At 38.5% G+C, this 19601-nt stretch overlaps 1 protein-coding gene and 1 long non-coding RNA gene across 4 annotated transcripts in view; one reads left to right on the top strand and one right to left on the bottom strand.

The window, feature by feature from the left end:
* LOC141379523 (uncharacterized) overlaps nucleotides 1–16756 on the bottom strand; it is a 28623-nt gene extending 11867 nt beyond the window's left edge. The window contains exon 1 of the long non-coding RNA XR_012396332.1: nucleotides 16681–16756. This is a non-coding gene — a long non-coding RNA (uncharacterized lncRNA). The remainder of the gene's footprint in view (nucleotides 1–16680) is intronic.
* Nucleotides 1–19601, top strand: part of rev3l (REV3 like, DNA directed polymerase zeta catalytic subunit) — a 58391-nt gene that overhangs the window by 15000 nt on the left and 23790 nt on the right. For 2 of the 3 annotated variants that reach the window (XM_068215612.1, XM_068215613.2), the window contains 12 exons: nucleotides 1478–1562; nucleotides 3998–4122; nucleotides 6133–6261; nucleotides 6700–6931; nucleotides 7078–7217; nucleotides 7331–11000; nucleotides 11153–12009; nucleotides 14925–15013; nucleotides 15114–15239; nucleotides 15409–15601; nucleotides 18168–18279; nucleotides 19253–19368. In XM_068215612.1, coding sequence (XP_068071713.1) covers nucleotides 1478–1562; nucleotides 3998–4122; nucleotides 6133–6261; nucleotides 6700–6931; nucleotides 7078–7217; nucleotides 7331–11000; nucleotides 11153–12009; nucleotides 14925–15013; nucleotides 15114–15239; nucleotides 15409–15601; nucleotides 18168–18279; nucleotides 19253–19368 — 5874 coding nt within the window. Of the gene's footprint in view, nucleotides 1–166; nucleotides 279–1477; nucleotides 1563–3997; nucleotides 4123–6132; nucleotides 6262–6699; nucleotides 6932–7077; nucleotides 7218–7330; nucleotides 11001–11152; nucleotides 12010–14924; nucleotides 15014–15113; nucleotides 15240–15408; nucleotides 15602–18167; nucleotides 18280–19252; nucleotides 19369–19601 lie in introns of those variants that run through there. The other variant, XM_021468589.3, reaches the window with a different exon arrangement.

Below are 19601 nucleotides of genomic sequence, written 5' to 3'. Positions count from 1 at the left end.
CTCGTTTGTTCTGAAACCGGAATTTAAATAGTTACATTGTTGCTCTTTGTTCTTGGTGCGGTTCGCTTTCACACGGCAAAGTTTCTAAACGGACCAAAAGAGCTAAAACATGTCACATTCGAGTTAACTCCCCCTTCATTGGTCAGTTTTAAGGTTTATTTTGCAGAGTCCTGCTCAGCTGGCATGCGTCCTTATTTTAATTGATGACGATGAGCAATGAGACATAAGTGGACATAATTTTGACACTCTCAGACATCATCACCAAATATAAATCAGAGGTAAGACTTTTTCATACAGAGCCCTTGGCTAGACTGCAGTTCGGTTAATGTTACTAACAGATAAACAGCTCTCGTTAATAGTTCATCATGCTTTCACATTTGTATTTAACTTGAAACGCACGTTTACTGGTAGGAATGACCCCCCCCCCCCCCCCCCACTATTTATAATTCTCTCTTCATATAGCTATATATATATATATATATATGCCTATTACATATCCATAATACAGTGTAATATAACCGGGCTCGGATCATTTTGCTTTCTCACTATAATCGATCAGCTCCAGAATTTGTTGTAGTCGAGCCGAGCGCGATTGCTGGATTCACATATGCCAAACGAACTGCGCTAACTGGGCAAACAAGACAAGTTCTGAAACGAAAGTCTAGGTGTGAAAGCACCCTTAATTTTGTTTTTGGGTGTAATAGATCGTTCTCTCATGCTTAGTTCGAGAATTCTTTTTCAAGTATTAATATGTTAATCTGTATTTCTTATTTATTTATTTATTTTATTTTTAACTTGCTCTTATGCTTAGTTCGAAAAATTTATCATTTTTCAAATAATTTACAGTTGCAATCAGAATTATTAAACTTTTTTTCTAGAAAAAAAATAGAAATTTAGAAAAAATAGGAATAGAAAAAAAATATAATTTTTTTTCTATTTCCCAAATGATGTTTGACAGAGCAAGGACATTTTCACAGTATGTCTGATAATATTTTTTCTTCTGGAGAAAGTCATATTTGTTTCATTTCAGCTAAAATAAAAACTGTTTGAGGTTAAAAACCATATTAAGGTCAAAATTATTAGCCCCTTTCAGCTATATAAAAGCTTTTATATATATATATATATATATATATATATATATATATATATATATATATATATATATATATAGTTGAAGCCATATATATATATATATATATATATATATATATATATATATATATACACACACACACACAAGTACTTATTCAGCTGCTTGTGTAATAACTGTGTTAAAATGCCTAGAGTGTTAGAAAATGGGCTCGTTTGTGGTTCACTGTAGACCAATATGAGCCATTCATTGTAGTTCTTGAAAAAAATTCTCCCCCTGAAGTGGACTATGAAATATGAATGGAAATATGAATATGAATAATGAAATATGAATTGAATGTAAATGCACTGTTTTTTGACTCATGACAAAACATGGTTACTGTTTCAGATAGAGACCTTGCGGAGGTTGCGGAGAGTGAAAAAATCTTCATGAAGAGAGTTAAAGACATTCTCAGGGAAAATGAATTTGACATGTGAGTGAAGTTTTATACATTTTATTAGGGTTGAGCAATATGACCTGGCAGTGTGTGTGGTGTGTTAAAAGAATTTGAGTTTTTACGTGCATCTACATCTCTCTAAATTGAAAGTAAATCAGTATGTTACTAAAATGACTAAACTGTTAGATTTTTTAATAAAATCTAGTTTTTTTTAAAAAAGGTTAAAGAACACATGCATGTTTGTGACTAGTGGTGGAAATGTTGTGGTACAATGCAAACAGGATGTAGGGTTCATACGGTCATGAAAAACCTGGAATAGTCATGGAGTTTTGACATGGCATTTTCCAGGCCTGGAAAAGTTTTGAAAAACTCACAAAGTGTTGGAAAAGTCATGGAAAACAGATATCTGTATACTTGAATATAGGTTATTTACTTCTTTTCTGTCCTTGGCCAGTCACATTATTAGTGCAAAATATAGATAGTGGAAGCATTATCTAAATCAGTTTTACATTGATATAAATATAAATTGAAACTAAATAGATTGCATTAAACATTAGGTCATGAAAATTACTTAAGTCTTGGAAAAATCATGAAAAAGTCTTGGAATTTTAGTAGTAAAAATGTGTATGACCTCTGAGGAAGAGTGGTCTCCGTGATGGGCACTTTAGCCTGCAAATACAGCATAACACTATAAGAATCTGAAGTAAACTCACTAATGCCAATTTCATTTGGTTTGCAAAATTTGCAGGTTACAACCGTCCTCCAGGTCTAGGGATTGAATATAAAATGCTTTCCTGACCTTTGCATTAGAGGAAGTTGGAAGCACACTGTTACTGTGGCTGTTTTCTCTCTGCCATTCTGATGCGGTTTGTTATGCACATGCCAGAGATTTTCATAATAATTAGCTGTTTTATTCGATTTTGGTTTCAGCCTTAAAATATTTAACTTATTTGGCAGGTGAGTACAGTAAAAAGAATACTAGCCAATGGTGAGTCTTTGCCAAGGTGTAATACCCATTATCAAGGTGTCTGTAGACGGTTGTTCTGTTTGACTACTATTTAATTTCCTGTTTTGTACACAAGATGCCATATCAGACACATGAGACTCACTCATGGACATTTACTAAAAGTAGAAGTTCCCCCAAAATGTCAATATTGCAACACAAACCAAACTACTAAACATTTCCTTTTGAAATGCTATATTTTACTGTTAAATAATAGAAATATTTTTAAATGTGAATTCTTTATAAATGCTAGAATTTTTGTCCAAAGTGAACCTTAAACGGTTTTAGATTTTTATCTTATCTATTATTTATTGGCTATGCTGTATTTTTATTGTTACATTTTGTTTCTTAACCAGTTAAACTCTGCTGTTATTTTAGGAGTTCCGCCAGGATTTTGCCTACCCAAATATAATAGCGTCCCAAATCCACATGCAGCGGTGTAAATGCAAAAAGTTGGTATAATTTTAAGGAAAACCCTTTGAATTTTCATAAAACACTATTAAAAGTGTTTAAAATAACTGTATATGTTGTCTGTGTTATAATAAACACCTAAAAAAAGAGGCGCTTTTTGTAATTTTTTTTATAAACTCAAATTTGAACGTGTACCTTTTAGGTTGTGTGTGGTCTAGCGTGCTGTAATTAATTTTGGTGGTTCCTGCACATGTCTGTAATCATAGGAAAAAAGAAAAATGTCTCCACCATAATCTATGCAAAAGTTATTGTATTCCAACTGATGAGAGGTGCTATACGAGCCACAGGGATCATTGTTTTCATATTTCACTTTTCTTTTGTTTGATCAAACATAATTCACTGTGTTTGAACCACGTCAGACATATAAAAGGATTACTTATGCACATCAGCTCAAAAACAGAGGAGAAATGGCCCTGAAGCGCACAGCATAAGGTAAGAGATGACAGCTGTCTGTGCTATCTGGGGCTGCTTATTGATCATAAATGCATTGTTTTCACTTCTGCGCCATAGAAACAGCGCAATTTATTCAGCAGCTGTTTGATATGTGAATATAACTCAGTAAAACAAATACTAGAACCGTATGAGCACCGGCAAGAGCTTTCATTTGAGCTATAACTTGTACATGTGTCATATGAAAAATATGAAACTGAACCCATGTAAAATACCCAGCCCGGGTATCCAAAATACTGTGTATTTAAGTGTAAATTACTTTTGTACAGTAGAATACAAACCAAAGTGATGCATATGTGCAAAAAATATAGATTCTACACTTTCAAACGAAACCACGTAAGGGGGTCTGGTGCAATGCTAGCCTTTTAAATCTTAAAGCGAAAGTCGATGATGTCACCAGGTACCGGGTCCGCAGAGTTTAACTGGTTAAATAAAAGTGATATTTATAAAATTTTGTAAATTTGAATTGGTTTTGCCATGAAATAACCAGAGAAGCTGACATGCAATAATTTAAATCTCTCTCTCTCTCTCTTGTTTTGTTTTGTAGGACTCAGGCAGGGTCTGAAATGGATTCTTTTCCAGATCTTTCACTCTATTCTACTGTACTAAGCCCAGATCGCTTGCCTTCCATACATGCTAGCCAAGTAGATCTTCATCAAGATGCAGTCAAAGGTGAGGCGCACACACCATTTATCATTTCACATATACTCAAGCTAGGGATGTGCGATTTATGAAAATCGAATCGCAAATGCGACTTGAAATGTTACGATTAGCTAACCGCAAGAGGCTGCGATATGAAATATGTATTATTTAATTTCCCCTGCCCAGAGCAAATGCATGCATGGCGTCTGTGTGACTGTCTTAGGCAATTGAGTGTGCACACTTTTGTTCTGCCCAATCAGATTTGTGCAACCGAACTATACAGAACACTTACGAAAAAAATAAAAAATACCTTGCTGAGTGTTCTGTATTTTTATAATTATTAATTTTTTTGTTTGTATAATAAGCTACACTATCTCCCTAATTTGAGTTCAACTTGTTTACAGAAAGGTAAGGTCATTTTATTGGTCACACTTTACAATAAGGTTCATTTAGTTAATGTTAAGTAATGCACTTACTAACATGAACAAACAATGAACAATACATTTACTACAGTATTTGTTCATGTTAGTTAACGTTAGTTAATGTAAATACAGTAGTTCATTGTTAGTTCATGTTAACTCATGGTGGATTAACTAATGTTAACAAGCATGGACTTGAATGTTAATAATGCATTAGTAAATGTTCAATTATGATTAATAAATGCTGTACAAGTGTTGTTCATGTTAGTAAATGCATTAACTAATGAACCTTATTATAAAGTGTTACCATTTTATTTGTGTTTACTGCTTACTCTGGGAATTTTTATTTTTATTTTTCTGAATATTTAAAAACAAATTTGAATAAATGTTTAGGTACGTTAATATCTTTTCAGTTCTTTTTTTTAACTAACACTCACTGCATTGTAGCAGTAAGAAGCTACGATACAGAATATTGAGCTGAAGCTTGACTACAAAATTTAATTGCAAATCAAATCGAAATTGTAATATCTGTCAAACAATCGCAATTAGATGTTTTCCCCAAATCCCTAACGCGAGCACAATGATGGATTTTACCACACTGTAACTGTGACATTCTACAGTAAAGTACACTTTTTTTTCAAGCTATGAATTACCAGAGCTCAGAGTCCACATTTGTGTTTGAAATCACACTTTGTGCCCTCATTCACTATTATGTACACTAGTTCACTAATATAGTATACTTGACAATCAAGGAACACAAATGAGACGCTTGTGAACACCTGCTGTTAACAATCACAATCATTGAAGGAAGAAGAAATCATAAACTCAAACAGTGCAGTGCTGTTTCTCTGCCCATACACACAGAGACAGTACGGCCAATTTAGCTTACCTAATTCCCCTATAGCGCATGTCTTTGGACTGTGGGGGGAAACTGCAACACCCAGAGGAAACCCATGTAAACATGGGGAGAATATGCAAACTCCACACAGAAATGCCAACTGAGCGACCTTTTTGCTGTGAAACGATCATGCTACCCACTGCACCATTATCACCTTCCAAATTGGGGGAAAAAAAATAAAAAGGGGGGCTAATAATTCTGACTTCAGCTGTATATATATATATATTCATTTAAATGTTTTTCCTCTACAGCACAAACGGTTGTGATGTTTTGTGGATGTTCCCAGCTATGCTGACCAAGTCTATTCAAAATCTAAGATTTCAAGGACAAACGTTAAATCTTTCGCTCACGAGTCTGCTGTTGTGAAGAAGCTCAGCAGCAGAGAGAAAACTAGCACTGTTTAGCAGCTGTTGAACTCGTGCTCTCACACAACAGTGAAAGGACGGCTCTGGCAACTCCCATTCATAGCAGTTCCTGTAGTTACTACTGATGTTTGAGGGAAGCACATTTATTTTGAACTATGATAAAAAATCTGACTGGAACTACCAGTACAGTTTAACAAATCCATTGCACACTCGCCAACCTATCAGAGTCAAGAACTTTAACAGACCATGGAATAATACAGTATATGTATGGAGTCTGTTTGAGACTGTACAGTGAAACTTACAATTGGTCTCTGACTGTATTGAAAATAATGACCTTGTTTTTCTTCTCATCATATAGATACAAAAAGGGACAGTAGAAAAGATGACGAAGTAGCAGTTGTTGATGAAGAGGCCATTTTGAGCATGTTGGAAAATAGTCAGTCTTTCCTCCAGCTCTCTCAGACATCCAGCCAATCAGCAATATTTGGTATGTGCATTGTTACAAGAAATATAACATTGATTTCCGAAAAAAAAGAAGCTAAAAGCGTTTACACTGTAGGATATTAATCAAGGTTTTAATACATTTTTGAGTAAAAAGGTGAAGTCTTAGTTAAAAGATTTGTTTTTCTTGAACTAAAATTGTGAGATGCAATGTGTTTACGTACGTTTTCATAATTTTAGTTTTTTCCTATTGTTTACTCTTTAGTTATATGCCCAGAATTACATTTTGTAGATGTAAAAAAAAAGAGTTTATTTGTAATGTATTTGATATTATACTGGAAAATAACAAAATGTTTTCTTTTTTGCATTTATGATTTTGTCAATTATAACCTTTGCTTATTCATAATATTTTTTGTATGTGTTCTGATATATGCTATTTAATACATTCAAGTTCATCCTAATAGTGTCGACTCTGTTCTAACAGACGGCAGTCAAGAACAGGCCATGGTTGATCTTCTTGAAGCATTGGCTAATGATGGATTTGGAGATAAGAGCTCCAAAGCAGTGACCCAACAGCTAACCGGGATTGCTAGTTGCGTCTATAACAGTGATGATGAGGAAGCTGGACCTGAACTGGAGAAAAAAGAATCCGAGCTTAGTAAAATAATGTCACAAAGATGGGACAGTGACATTCCAGAGCCCTCTGCCAGACAAAGGTGACCAAACTTCCCTTTAGGTTTTTTTTTAATCGCCTGTGCTTGTGTAGTGATGCTACTACTAATGTGTTGCTGTTTGAGTTGTAATCTATTAATTATTTTAATGGATGGCCTGTGGTTTAATCATATGTTGACTATTTGCACAGATTATTTATGAAAGCAAACGAAAGCTCCAGTGAAGAGCAACAAGCTTCATCTGATGAAGAAGGAAATTGGAAGGGAATTAACAGTTTTCAAACTGATCTGTCCATTCCCCAGCTGGATGGAGCAGCAGATGAGAGTAGTGGTAAGTACAGTTTATTTTAGGTGTTTTAATAATGTATTTTATAAAACATCAGTGAAAGCATGGTGGATTTTCGTTCAGTTGTGTGTACATTTGTGTTGTCTTGTTTCCTGTAGATTCATCGTTAAAAGAAAAAGGATCCCAGAGACGTTCATATATAACAGGAACAGACAAGATCCTCGCCAGCAGAAAAGTTTTCGCAAATGAAGCCGTTCGTATCGAGGCATCATCCTCTGTTAATATTGTGAATGAGTACAAATGTTCTGAGCAAAGACCCGATCGAGAAGATTTGGCAGATAAGCATTCAAAATGCGGAGAGTCGATTGAATCTTCAAATATTTCAAGTCTTAAAGAGGTGACACCAGTTAAACACCCCATCTCTTCTAATTCAAGAATTACATATAAAGTTGATTCTGATCATCCAGATCTTGAGGATTTAATGTTTGGAAATTCTAAGCTTGCCCAAAGCATAAAAAAATATTCCAGCATTAAGCATGTCGAGAAAAACACTTTACTCATCCTGGAGGATCAGAGAAGCTCCTCTGCATGTTATTCTGGGCTGACAGACAGCGCCACCAAGACTAAAATAGTACTCAATCCAAGTGACTGCAGAAGTCCTGTAAAAGTTTTTGACCAGACACAGACATTAGAAGATAGCCCTGCTTTAGGACCTGAAGAAAGTGAGATGGGACAAGGAACGAAAGAGGATGATGTTGGTGAATTGAAAATACGATATGAAGACTACCAAGAGAATAAAGCTGATAGGACCATTGTGGCGCAGCAGGAGGCACACTACAAATTTTTCCCTAGCGTTATTCTGTCTAATTGCCTGGCAAGACCAATCAAAAAACAGGCCGGGAGCAAAATTGGAGAGGTTTCCTGTACCTTAGACCAACCTGAGCAGCGAAAGTCAAGGTTAAAGTTGACCAAGAAAAAACCTACATTAGATCAAAAACGGGAACTTCCTGTAAAGACACATTCTCCTACGAAAGAAGAACCTCCAGCCCTTCTTTCCATCACTCCAGGCTCTCACAATCAGAACGAAGTGAGCAAGGAGGTTGACATGGAAACTTCAGGATCGTTAATTGAGAGTTCGGGAAAGGGCGATTTTGCAGATATTCCAACAAACATCTCTTGTACCAAGGTGGCAAGTTTGCCAGGCAGCAAATATACCTTGCGGACCAAAAGAAAAAGGATTTATGAAAAAGGAGATCATCCAAGATCTGGTTCCTCCAAACAAGCCTCAGTACATCATGATGACCCTAAAGGAAGTGATCATGTCTTCAGTCAAAAAAAGAGGAAAGTGACTAAAAAAGAGCCACCGGTTATCATCAAATACATAATCATTAACAGATTTAAAGGTCAGAAGAACATGTTAGTAAAGATTTCTAAAGTCAGTTCTGATGAAACTCACACAGTTTTAACACCGGAAAAGCTTGCTGGATATGAACAGCTTGCTCCTCTCAAAAAATTCTGGCCCAAAATTCCAGAGTCTACAGCAGAGAAGTACCCGTCGCTTGAGCCAAAAGTAAAGAAATGTCCCAAACGGAAAGCGAAGATCAACCCAGTGGTAAAAAGGATGACCACCTTCCCAAAATCCAAGTGTCCACGAGTTGGCCAGACTAGAGGGGAAAGGCGTGCTAAAGCAATGTTGCCTGTGCAAACATTAGCCCCTCCATGGCCTTCCTATAATGATTTTACAGATGACACTTGTACAGAGTATTGCGATGTCATGATGAAGTTGGGTTACTTGTCAGAAAGAGCCCCCAGTCCTACTGACTCAACCCCACCTAGATGTTGGTCTCCTACAGAGCACTTGCATGGATCAAATTCAAATGATCATTTTATAAATCCTCATAATGATCCATGTCTAGGTTCTTCTTGTGAAGCCCTGACTCCAAAACCATCCCAAAGTGGTCTTTTGAATAGAAGCAGAATGCAGAGACCTAAGAAGACTTCTGGGACCAGCCAAAAAAGAAAATCGAATAGCTTAACAACAGCAACAAACAAGGGTTCTCTGAAAACTGAGGATTCTAAATGGAAAAGTATTCCAGCAGCTTCAAGGAAGCATAAGAAATATTGTGATGGAATTGAAAGGCCAATGTTTGTAGATGTCACATCTACTTCTCAGAAAGGATGGATGCGCAATGAGAAGCAATTACTTCAAAGAAAGCAGGATCATGGCAAGGGAAGCAATAATTCACAGGGCCTGAATTCATCTGACAATTTACCTGTTACTCAATTATCTGATTATCTAACTCCTTTCCAATGTCCCAGTTTTCTAAAAAGCAACCCGGAGGACCTTGCTCTCGGTTGTTCAGACTCTAAAACTGAGGTTCATAGTTTCTTTGATTCTATTGCTTCAAATAACTCTCAGAAAGACTTACGAATTGCTCCCAATTCCACTATTGAAAAGTCTTTTAGTATTCTTTCCCAACCCACAAAGACTGTAGGACATCCATGTTCTGTCATTACATATGGAAGTTCTAATTCAAAATCCAAAAATACAAGTCAGGATGGGACTAAAACAAAAAACCATGATGTCATATCAGTGGTCTCTGGCCATGAAGAAAGATCTGGTACTGTACAGCAATCACAGTTACCCATAACATCGAGAAGGCCGCAAGCGAGAAAGAAAGACACTGGGACAGCTTTATTGAAGCCTGTTGATTCTATATCTTCTCCTACTTCCTCTACTAAGAGTGCAGCTATATATGAATCAAACACAGATCTCACATTGTCCTCCGATTTTAAGAATAGGGAAATGTGTGTTTTGAAGGAACTTCTCCAGAAGAGGCAGCTTAAGGAAGAACAGGAAGCAAATAAAAGTGATGGTTTGACTGAGGCGGTTTCTTCCACCAGTCAAAATACTGATGTTGCCAAAAGGGCAAAATCTAAGAGAACTCTGTCATCACCATCAAGAAAACCAAGGGGTGCAAGAACAAAAGTGCAAACCAGATGTAAGAAAAATAAACAAGATGACCAGAGAAATGATTGTCTTTCCTCAGATGGCAGTCCTGTGTTTTTTTCTGATCCTGGCTTTGACAGCTGTTGCTCTGTTGAGGATAGCTTGTCCCCAGAACTTCCAGATAATTACAGATTTGATATCAATGTCATCGGCCAAACAGAGTTCTCCAGTCTTTATTCTGGTAACCAGTTTGTGTTAACTGACAAGATCTTGCCTCAGAAGTTCCTCAGTGATGTCAGTCAAGAGGCAGCGAATGCGCTGGTTGGGTTGGGGAACAGGACACAAAAGATGTTTGATGTTGATGATGACTTCAATCATGGAAACGATCGGAATAAATCTGGTGCTCTTAGTCCAGAATTGTTTGATAAGGTGTCTTGTGAAAATGGCAGAGTTTTTCCCAATAAGGTATCCCTGTCTCTGCTGGATTCAGAAAAGATCTTTAGCACTAATTGGGCTGGTTCTTTAGGTAAAATTCATGGCCTCAGCCACTTTCGGGACTTTCACTGTGAGAAGAGAGATGTGCTGCTTGACCCAGAGCCCAAATCCCCCATTATGTCAGCTTCTTTTGCTTACGGTGTTTCCCCAAATAGTGATCTCCTAGATGGCAGTTCACTAACACCGAGCAGTTCACCACGGTCAATCAACTCTCTGTCTCAGCTGAAGACTTCAAGGACTGGTGGAACTCGCATTCTCAAACCTTTGATGTCTCCACCTGCTCGAGAAGAAATCTTAGCTAATTTGATGGATCTGGACTTTTCAGAAGCTACAAAACAGGAACCATTCTACAGTGACCCGTCAGATGTGCCATTGAAGCCAAGGTAAGGTACACAAGTCTGTGTTGTAATTTTTTCTTGTTTAAAAGTTGCATTTGCGTGGTTTTGGATTCAAGTGTCTGTTTATCTGTGTATTTTCAAGTTGGACTATGAAATTATCAAATAAAATAATAAGTAAACAGTCACTGTTTTTTCAGGGAGGTTGGTGGACGAAAGTTGATTTTGGAAACCAGGCAGGCAAGCAGACTAGTTGAATTCCATGGGGACTTATCTCAAAATGGTTTGCAGTTTTGGAAAGTCGCATTTTCTGCAATGACAAATCAGGCCTCTGCTCCAACTCAAGGATGTAAATCCTCCAAACTGATCAAGAACCAAAGCCCATCTTCTGTCAGTGACCCAAAAGTTATCATCCTTCCCTGCAAGTGTGCCCCTAGCCGAGAGCAGGTGCAGCTTTGGGCGCAGGCCAAAAAACAGTATGAGTGCCTTCAGAGAGGTAGGATACAAATGGGTGGCCATGAGATTTCAGAGCTGAAGCAGAGTACATGTGACAGGAGCACAACTCAGAAGACCTCGAATTCGCTTTTCTCAGAGAATCATGATAAAAGGCCTGAAAAAAATTCAGAATCGCAACATAACAGTCGGAATGACTTCTGTTCACCCATCCATTTTTCACCAGTTAAAGCAGCTTCATCTGACAGTAGCCCTAGCAGTGTGAAATGTGTCCAGGACATTGACAAAACAAAAGATTGCCGGATTACTTCTCCTCCAAACTCACCTGAGATTTCTACATGGCAAGATAGCCCAGACGAGGTTGAGCAAGATGAGGATAAGGAGAATCTGACTGGGGGGTTGCAACCCCTCTCCATGGATCAAAATTTGAATGAGACGTTACTTGAAAATGCGGAGTCAAAAGATCACTTGAGTCCGTCATTTTTTGGAATTAAAGGCCTAGTTTCAGATGTCAGATGCTCGCACCTACTCCATAGTACACCTGTTCAAAGGAGAAACAGCACTGACGATGAAGCCTCTAGCTGCAGTCCAGTGCGACATGAAGGTATAGCTTTATGTAACCTTTCTCAAATCTTTTCAACTACAGTTTGTTTAGCTTTATGAATAACTGGTTTCCACATGGTTTTATGTTTGTAGCCTCATAGAGTTGTTAAAGGGCACCTATGATTCGAAATCATCTTTTGGAAGCTGTTTGGACCACTGTCCCATAGGACAAGAAGTCTCCTAAATAAAAATTCTGACCTTTAAATCCCTGCATTTTTGAGGCACGGTGTAACGTGATGTAGGAGTGTGGTTTTCCCCATCCACTGAATTGATTGACAGCTGCATATTAACATGTCTCTTTAGTGACGCATATAATCATATCCATAAGGTAGGACTTGCAAAGAAACTGAGATTAAAAAAATCTGTTCAACTCTGTGATCAGCTGCACCTCAAGAAAGAGTTTTACAAGTTTAAAACGTTTTTAAAATGGTGCATGTTTGTAATAATGTAGAGAAAACTGTAAAATCGCTGTTAATCATGCTGGAATCACCACAGCTGCATAGTGTCAGTACAACATTATCATAATTTTGTAGATTAACTTAACGGATATCCATACAGCAGTGTAGAGGCCTGCATTCCCGGGAGCCGCAGGACCCGACCAGATTTTTTGCAGCTCGGGAATAAATTTCTGAATAAAACGTGGTAGCGGTCGGTAACTCTGGTGTAATAGCGTTCCTGAAAGATAGAGAGAGGAAGCGAGCACGCCCTCATCCGCCATGGTGCTGTGTGTCACTTGTTATAGGCCAGGGATGTCCAAGCTCGGTCCTGGTGGGCTTGTGTCCTGGAGATTTTAGGTGCATTCGACATGAAGCTCAGCTGCAGCCGGTGATCAACGAGATTAGCCGAGCGCAGGCAGGGGCGGAGTTGAAAACGGAGCCGTGAAGACGGACAGCTGGACACTTCGGGACTCAAAGTTGCTGGAGTCATAATGACCGATCACATGGCGTCATCATATTTTTTTTTGTTATTTTTATTTATAACTACATAACATTTACAAATAAAACAGAATACAGTCTCTACAAACTGTAGCTCCTTTTTAAACAATAAGGGAGAATTATGAATAACATATAACAAATGCATGAGAGAAATAAGAGGAAATGAAGGGTTAATATAAACATAAAAACGAACAGGTCTATTAAATACAAAGCAATAAGCATAAATTCTAGGAGTTAAACATCAACCTTTAGGCTAATACTTCTTGTTTGAATATGCTAAAAAAGGGTTTACACGTGTACATTTATAGATATAAAAATGTCCAATGTAAAAAAGCAAAACAAGGTGTTTTGATTAGGTCTTAATAAATGAGATTATTTTGGATAATGAATGCATTTTCAAAAAAGCATTTTAATCCAAAAAGATTGTGTTGAAAAGAACAAAAGGTAAAGTAAGTGAGCTATGTAGAAGTTTCCCAGAAAGAGCAGGTAGCCTTTAAACTTCTAGACAGGAAATAAAATATATATTTATTTTATAATAATAATAAAACCATTTTATAATTATTTAATAAAATAGTTTTTTAGCTTAATTTGTTAAGAGAGCTTTAGGGTGGCAGGATCAATGATGATGATTATTTTATTTCAAGTCTGTAAGACTTATTTGAGTTCATATTTAGGTTATTCACTAAAATATACACTAAAATATATCATTTAAATCGTTCATGGAGATGAGTGCAGTAAATAGTCTGTATAAAAAAGTTAAAAATAAACCTGTGCAAACAAGCTAACCTTTATAACCAGATTATTTAACAAAAGATGATAACTGCAGTCAAATATTTGTAGTCTTTTAATAAGCAAGATGTGTACAGGATAGAGAGGGTGTGAAAAGTGAATTGTTTGTTTTGAAACTTTTGAATCGGAATTTGTCCAATTATAAACCCGAAATACACGTGTTTGTTGTCATGTGGTGAACTCGGCCAATCGTGTAATATCGGTGTCGTCATCAAAGCTCCTGCAGTCGCTCTTCAGAAGCTGCATGGTCTGAGTTTGCTGTCTGATCTCGGAGCGCTGTTGCGGTACTTTGATGCCACATGTGACAGTCACGTGGCGTCAGCGCAGCATCCGGACAAGATTTCTAACCAGCATGCACCGCTTTAAGACAGATTTCAATCGATCTGCGCAGCGCTGCATGAAGTCGAACGCACCTTTTAGCTCCAAGCCTAATCAAACACACCTGAACCAGCTAATCAAGCTCTTACTAGATATACTAGAAACATCCTGGCAGGTGTGTTGAAAGTTGGGGATAAACTCTCCAGGACACCGGCCTTCCAGGACCGAGTTTGGACACCCCTTTTATTGGCTGTCTGGACTCTGTAGCATCCAGCTGGGTGTTTTTTGGGAGGCATATTTATCGCTATACAATTTTACTTTATTTTTTTTTTTTGGCTCAATATACCTGCTATGTGTATAGAAATAATGGTGATATGATATATGAAAAACAATCGGTAGTTGGCAAATATATTGAGTGGATATGTTTGTAAATCTGACTTTGAAAGAGTCTCACCAGTCACAAACCTTAACGCTTGTGTCTGTTTAAGGCGGCACTCATGTCTCATCACAAAGGGGCAAACAAAACCGAACAATCCCCGCACATCCTAAAGTTATCTCTCTCTTGGTAGTACCCAATTTTAGCGTGAGATTTTAGAAACCAGGTCAAAATTTAACGGGAAAGGTCGGGGCGGGCAGCAGGTGAACAAAGGCTGAATATATGGAGGGAGCGGTCGGGTGTGGAATAAATCCTGGCAGGAGTGGGACTAGAAATTAAGTCCCACACAGATCTCCGCAGTGTATATTAACTTGTATCGTGTAACATTTGCTTTTTTAGATATTTGCTTTATATAAGCAGGATACCAAAGTAATAGTTCACTTGTGCAATAAAATGCTGGATGTTGTTGTAAAATTTTTTGCATTTATTCTTCTGCAGACACTGAGTGCAGATCTCAGCGGCTTCATCAGAGGAGTAACAAAAACAAAAATGCTTTACGGAGAGTTTTGCTTAGCACACAAGTGAAGGTCAGTCCAACACGTATAAGTCTCGCAAAGCTGAAGTGACTATTTCTTGTTTAGCATTATTTTTAAGAGCCTTTATAGCTCCTTCATTACCCATCCACAGAATCAGCTCATCAACATGAATGTTCCAAAGAAAGAAAACTCACAGATTGAGGGACCGTCATTCTGTAATTCATATGGCTTTAAAGTCAGTATGCAGAACTTGCAGGAGGCCAAAGCATTGCATGAGGTAGGACTGATTTTCACTGATTTCAGATCAGAAAAAAAAAATCAATGAAAGCTTCAAGAAAATAAAAAGCATTTCGACTTCAACTTGGTGTTAAAATATTTCTAGGATATTTGGGAAAGCTTGTCTGTTTCCATTTCACTCATTTTAAGTTTTAATTACGTTGCTGTAGGTACAGCACCTCACACTGATGAGTATGGAACTCCATGCAAGAACACGTCGCAACCTTGAGCCTGACCCTGAGTTTGACCCAATTTGTGCCTTATTCTACTGTCTGAGTTCTGATGTGCTTCTCCACGATTCTGGCACTACTCGGATAGAGGGTGCTATTGTTATTGATAAAGAGAGTTGTACTTCAGCTCAAGGTGAGTGTATTGTTTTCTGTTTACTCGAGTGTCCTTTTGATATGGATATGGAAACTATTTAACTCTCCTTTATGCTGACGTTGTAACTGTCATCAGTAGTTTTTTTTTATGACTTTTATCATTAGTCTTAGGCCACGTTTACATTAATGCGTTTTCGTTTTAAAACGCAGAAGTTTTGCTACGGTTACGCCTTCCGTCCACACTACGCTGGAGTTTTCGAGCGCAGAAAACGGAGCATTTTGAAAACGCTGGAGAGGTTGTTTTCTTTCTGAAACGCTGCTGCTCTGTCTCAGTGTGGATGGGGGAAAACGGAGGCGGGGCTGCTGAGATTCGCTACCTGATTGGGGCTTTTGTGTCATTGCGTATCCTTACCTTATTCGTCAAGCGCCTATCACATGACTATAACACATGGCTTTAACGCTACCGGAAGACAGCAGACCAGCCTTTACTGTAAACAAAAACATGGACACAGAAATGGGAGCGTTGTTTGCACTATTGTCTGTTTTAGGCACCATTGTGCAGTTATTCATTTGTTAAGTTTAGTAACAACTCGACCTCGTCGTCTGTCCACAAAAATACCTCTCTTGCTTTCTTTGCCATCGCGTTCATTGTTCAACTGGCGTTTGTTGACTAACAATAACCAAATGCAGAGCGAGACACATGGTTTCTGTTTATACTAGAACGTGCATGGCCAGAGTGCGCGAATGGTCACGTGAGATACGTTTTTGGTGGCGTAGTGTGGACGGAGATATGTTCAGAAACGCTAGTGTGGACACGAATCGTTTAAGATCTAAAACGCCGTTTTAAAACAAAAACGCACTAGTGTAAACGGGGCCTTAGGCCCCTTTACATTGATGCGTTTTCGTTTTAAAACCTATAGGTTTTGCTATGGTTACGCCATTCGTCCACACTACCCCGGAGTTTTCAAGCCCCGAAAATGGAACGTTTTGAAAACGCTGGAGAGGTTGTTTTCTTTCTGAACGCTGCTGCTCTGTCTCAGTGAGGATGGGGGAAAACGGAGGCGGGGCTGCTGAGATTCGCTACCTAATTGGGGCTTTTGTGTCATTGCGCATCCTTACCTTATTCGTCAAGCCCCTATCACATGACTATAACACATGGCTTTAACGCTACCGGAAGACAGCAGACCAGCCTTCACTGTAAACAAAAACATGGACACAGAAATGGGAGCGTTGTTTGCACTATTGTCTGTTTTAGGCACCATTGTGCAGTTATTCATTTGTTACGTTTACAAACAACTCGACCTTCGTTGTCTGTCCACAAAAATACCTCTCTTGCTTTCTTTGCCATCGCGTTCATTGTTCAACCGGCGTTTGTTGACTAACAATAACCAAATGCCTAGCGAGACACATGGTTTCTGTTTATACTAGAACGCGCATGGCCAGAGTGCGCAAATGGTCACGTGATATACTTTTTGGTGGCGTAGTGTGGATGGAGATGTGTTCTGAAACGCTAGTGTGGACGCGGATCGTTTTAGATCTAAAACGCCGTTTTAAAACGAAAACGCACTAGTGTAAACAGGGCCTTAAGCCTTAGGCCCCTTTACACTAATGCGTTTTCGTTTTAAAACGCATAAGTTTTGCTTTGGTTACGCCATCCGTCCACACTACCCTGGAGTTTTCAAGCACCAAAAATGGAGCGTTTTGGAAACGCTGGAGAGGCTGTTTTCATTCTGAAATGCTGCCGCTTTGTCTCAGTGTGGATGGGGGAAAACGGAGACATCTGAAAACGGAGGCGGGGCTGCTGAGATTCGCTACCTGATTGGGGCTTTTGTGTCTTTGCGTATCCTTCCCTTATTCGTCAAGCCCCTATCACATGACTATAACACATGGCTTTAACGCTACCGGAAGACAGCAGACCAGCCTTCATTGTAAACAACAACATGGACACATGGACACAGAAATGGGAGCGCTGTTTGCACTATTGTCTGTTTTAGGCGCCATTGTGCAGTTATTCATTTGTTACGTTTATTAACAACTCGACCTCGTCGTCTGTCCACAAAAATACCTCTCTTGCTTTCTTTGGCATCGCGTTCATTGTTCAACCGGCGTTTGTTGACTAACATTAACCAAATGCCAAGCAAGACGCATGCTTCCTGTTTATACTTGAAAGCGCATGCCCAGAGTGCGAGAATGGTCACGTGATATATGTTTTTGGTGGCGTAGTGTGGACTGATATATGATCAGAAACGCTAGTTGAACTGCAGATCGTTTTTTATCTAAAACGACGTTTTAAAACTAAAACGCACTTGTGTAAACGGGGCCTTAGTGATGGGTTTTAAACAATTGGTTACGCATGTGAAAGAGCACAGATTTGCTTGTGATTCAGGCATTAGTCAGCGGTTTCTCAAAACTCGTCATTGAGTCAAAATCAGGGCTAAAATCATGCAGTCTGAGCTCTGCATTAGGGGGTTTCATTCGTCTCGCTGAATGAGACATAAAGTTTGGTAAAAAGATTCAAACTTCTAATCACTATACAGTCTTGCGTGATGTTTTACATAATATTAAATGTGTCTGTTTCAACATTATAGCTTGTTGTATTTTTTCAGCTTCCAGAAGTTCGACACCTTTTCTTTTTAGGTGCGGTGTGACAGGACTGCCGGTGACCTACACCTGTGATGAGAAGGAGCTGTTTGAAGAGGTCTCTAACATAATTAGGAAGTAGGTTTTTTATTTTCCTTTTTTAATTACGCTGCTTTGTTTCTGTCGGTTATTCCTTCATGTTAATAATAGACAAGTTCTATTATCTCTACTATTCTAAATGATTAGAACGCTAGTATTTTCATCAACTAAAAATTATTCTGTTTTGATATTTATGTCAAAGCAGTTCACAGGGTATGCCACATTTCAGGGTAATGCTTATTAATTTAGTTTGAAGATCTTAATACAAAAGGATCTGCTATTTTGAAAAGTTTGGGTTGTTCAGATGTGACCATTACCCATATCTCCCAGCCTGACCAGCTAAAACCAGGCTGGAAATGGCTGGAAACTAGCCTGGAAATGGCCAAAACCCCTCTAAAACCAGCCTGGTTGACCAGCTAAAACCAGCCAACCAGCCTAGGCTGGTTTAAGATGTTTTTTTCAGTAGGGTAATGTATCTCAATACATAAAAGGCTTTCTTTTCTTACTGCACACTCATTCGTTCATTAATTTATTCATTCATTTTCTTATCGGCTTAGTCCTTTCATTAATCTGTGGTCATCACAACGGAATGAACCGACAACTTATCCAGCATATGTTTTACGCAGCTGCAACCCATCTCTGAGAAACATCCATTTACACTCATTCACACTCATACACTACGGAATTGGACTGTGGGGTAAACCAGAGCACCGGAAGGAAACTAACGCAAGCGCGGGGAGAACATGCAAACTCCACACAGAAATGCCAACTGACTCAGCTGAGGCTCGAACCAGCAACCTTCTTGCTGCAAGGCTACAGCACTACCTACTGCATCACCGCGTCGACCATACTGCACACTTATCATTTGTTAGATAGTTCTTTTTTTTTTACTATTATAACTTTTATCATTGTATGTGATTTTACACCTGAAACAGTCAATATGGCTGTCCAGAAAGCATGCTAGTTTGTGAAGGTGAGTACTCCTGACTTGTCATAACAATCACCTTTTCAGGTATGACCCAGACATTCTTGTTGGCTATGAGGTCCAGATGCATTCTTGGGGCTATTTACTACAGCGTGCTTCAACGCTTGGTGTGAACTTGTGCCAACAACTATCCCGTGTGCCAGGTAAGGTTATAGTTCACTTTCTTGCCCTGTACATTCTGACAATAGTTTCAAGTTGCAGTTGCAGATTTGGGAAATGCTAACTTTAGCCTGATAACATTGAAAACATGCATCCATCCCGACATTCAAACTGTTTTCCAAAACCACAATATATAAACATCTACTCAGTGTTGGGCAGTAGCGTCGCCCCAAGTACTGATGCTACTAGTTTAACCACATTTCTCAGTAGTGTGGTG

This window comes from Danio rerio, chromosome 20 (genome assembly GCF_049306965.1).
Source record: "Danio rerio strain Tuebingen ecotype United States chromosome 20, GRCz12tu, whole genome shotgun sequence".
Classification (NCBI taxonomy): Eukaryota; Metazoa; Chordata; class Actinopteri; order Cypriniformes; family Danionidae; genus Danio; species Danio rerio.
The sequence above is the reverse complement of the archived record's forward strand: the minus strand, read 5'-3'. Positions and strand labels throughout refer to the sequence as shown.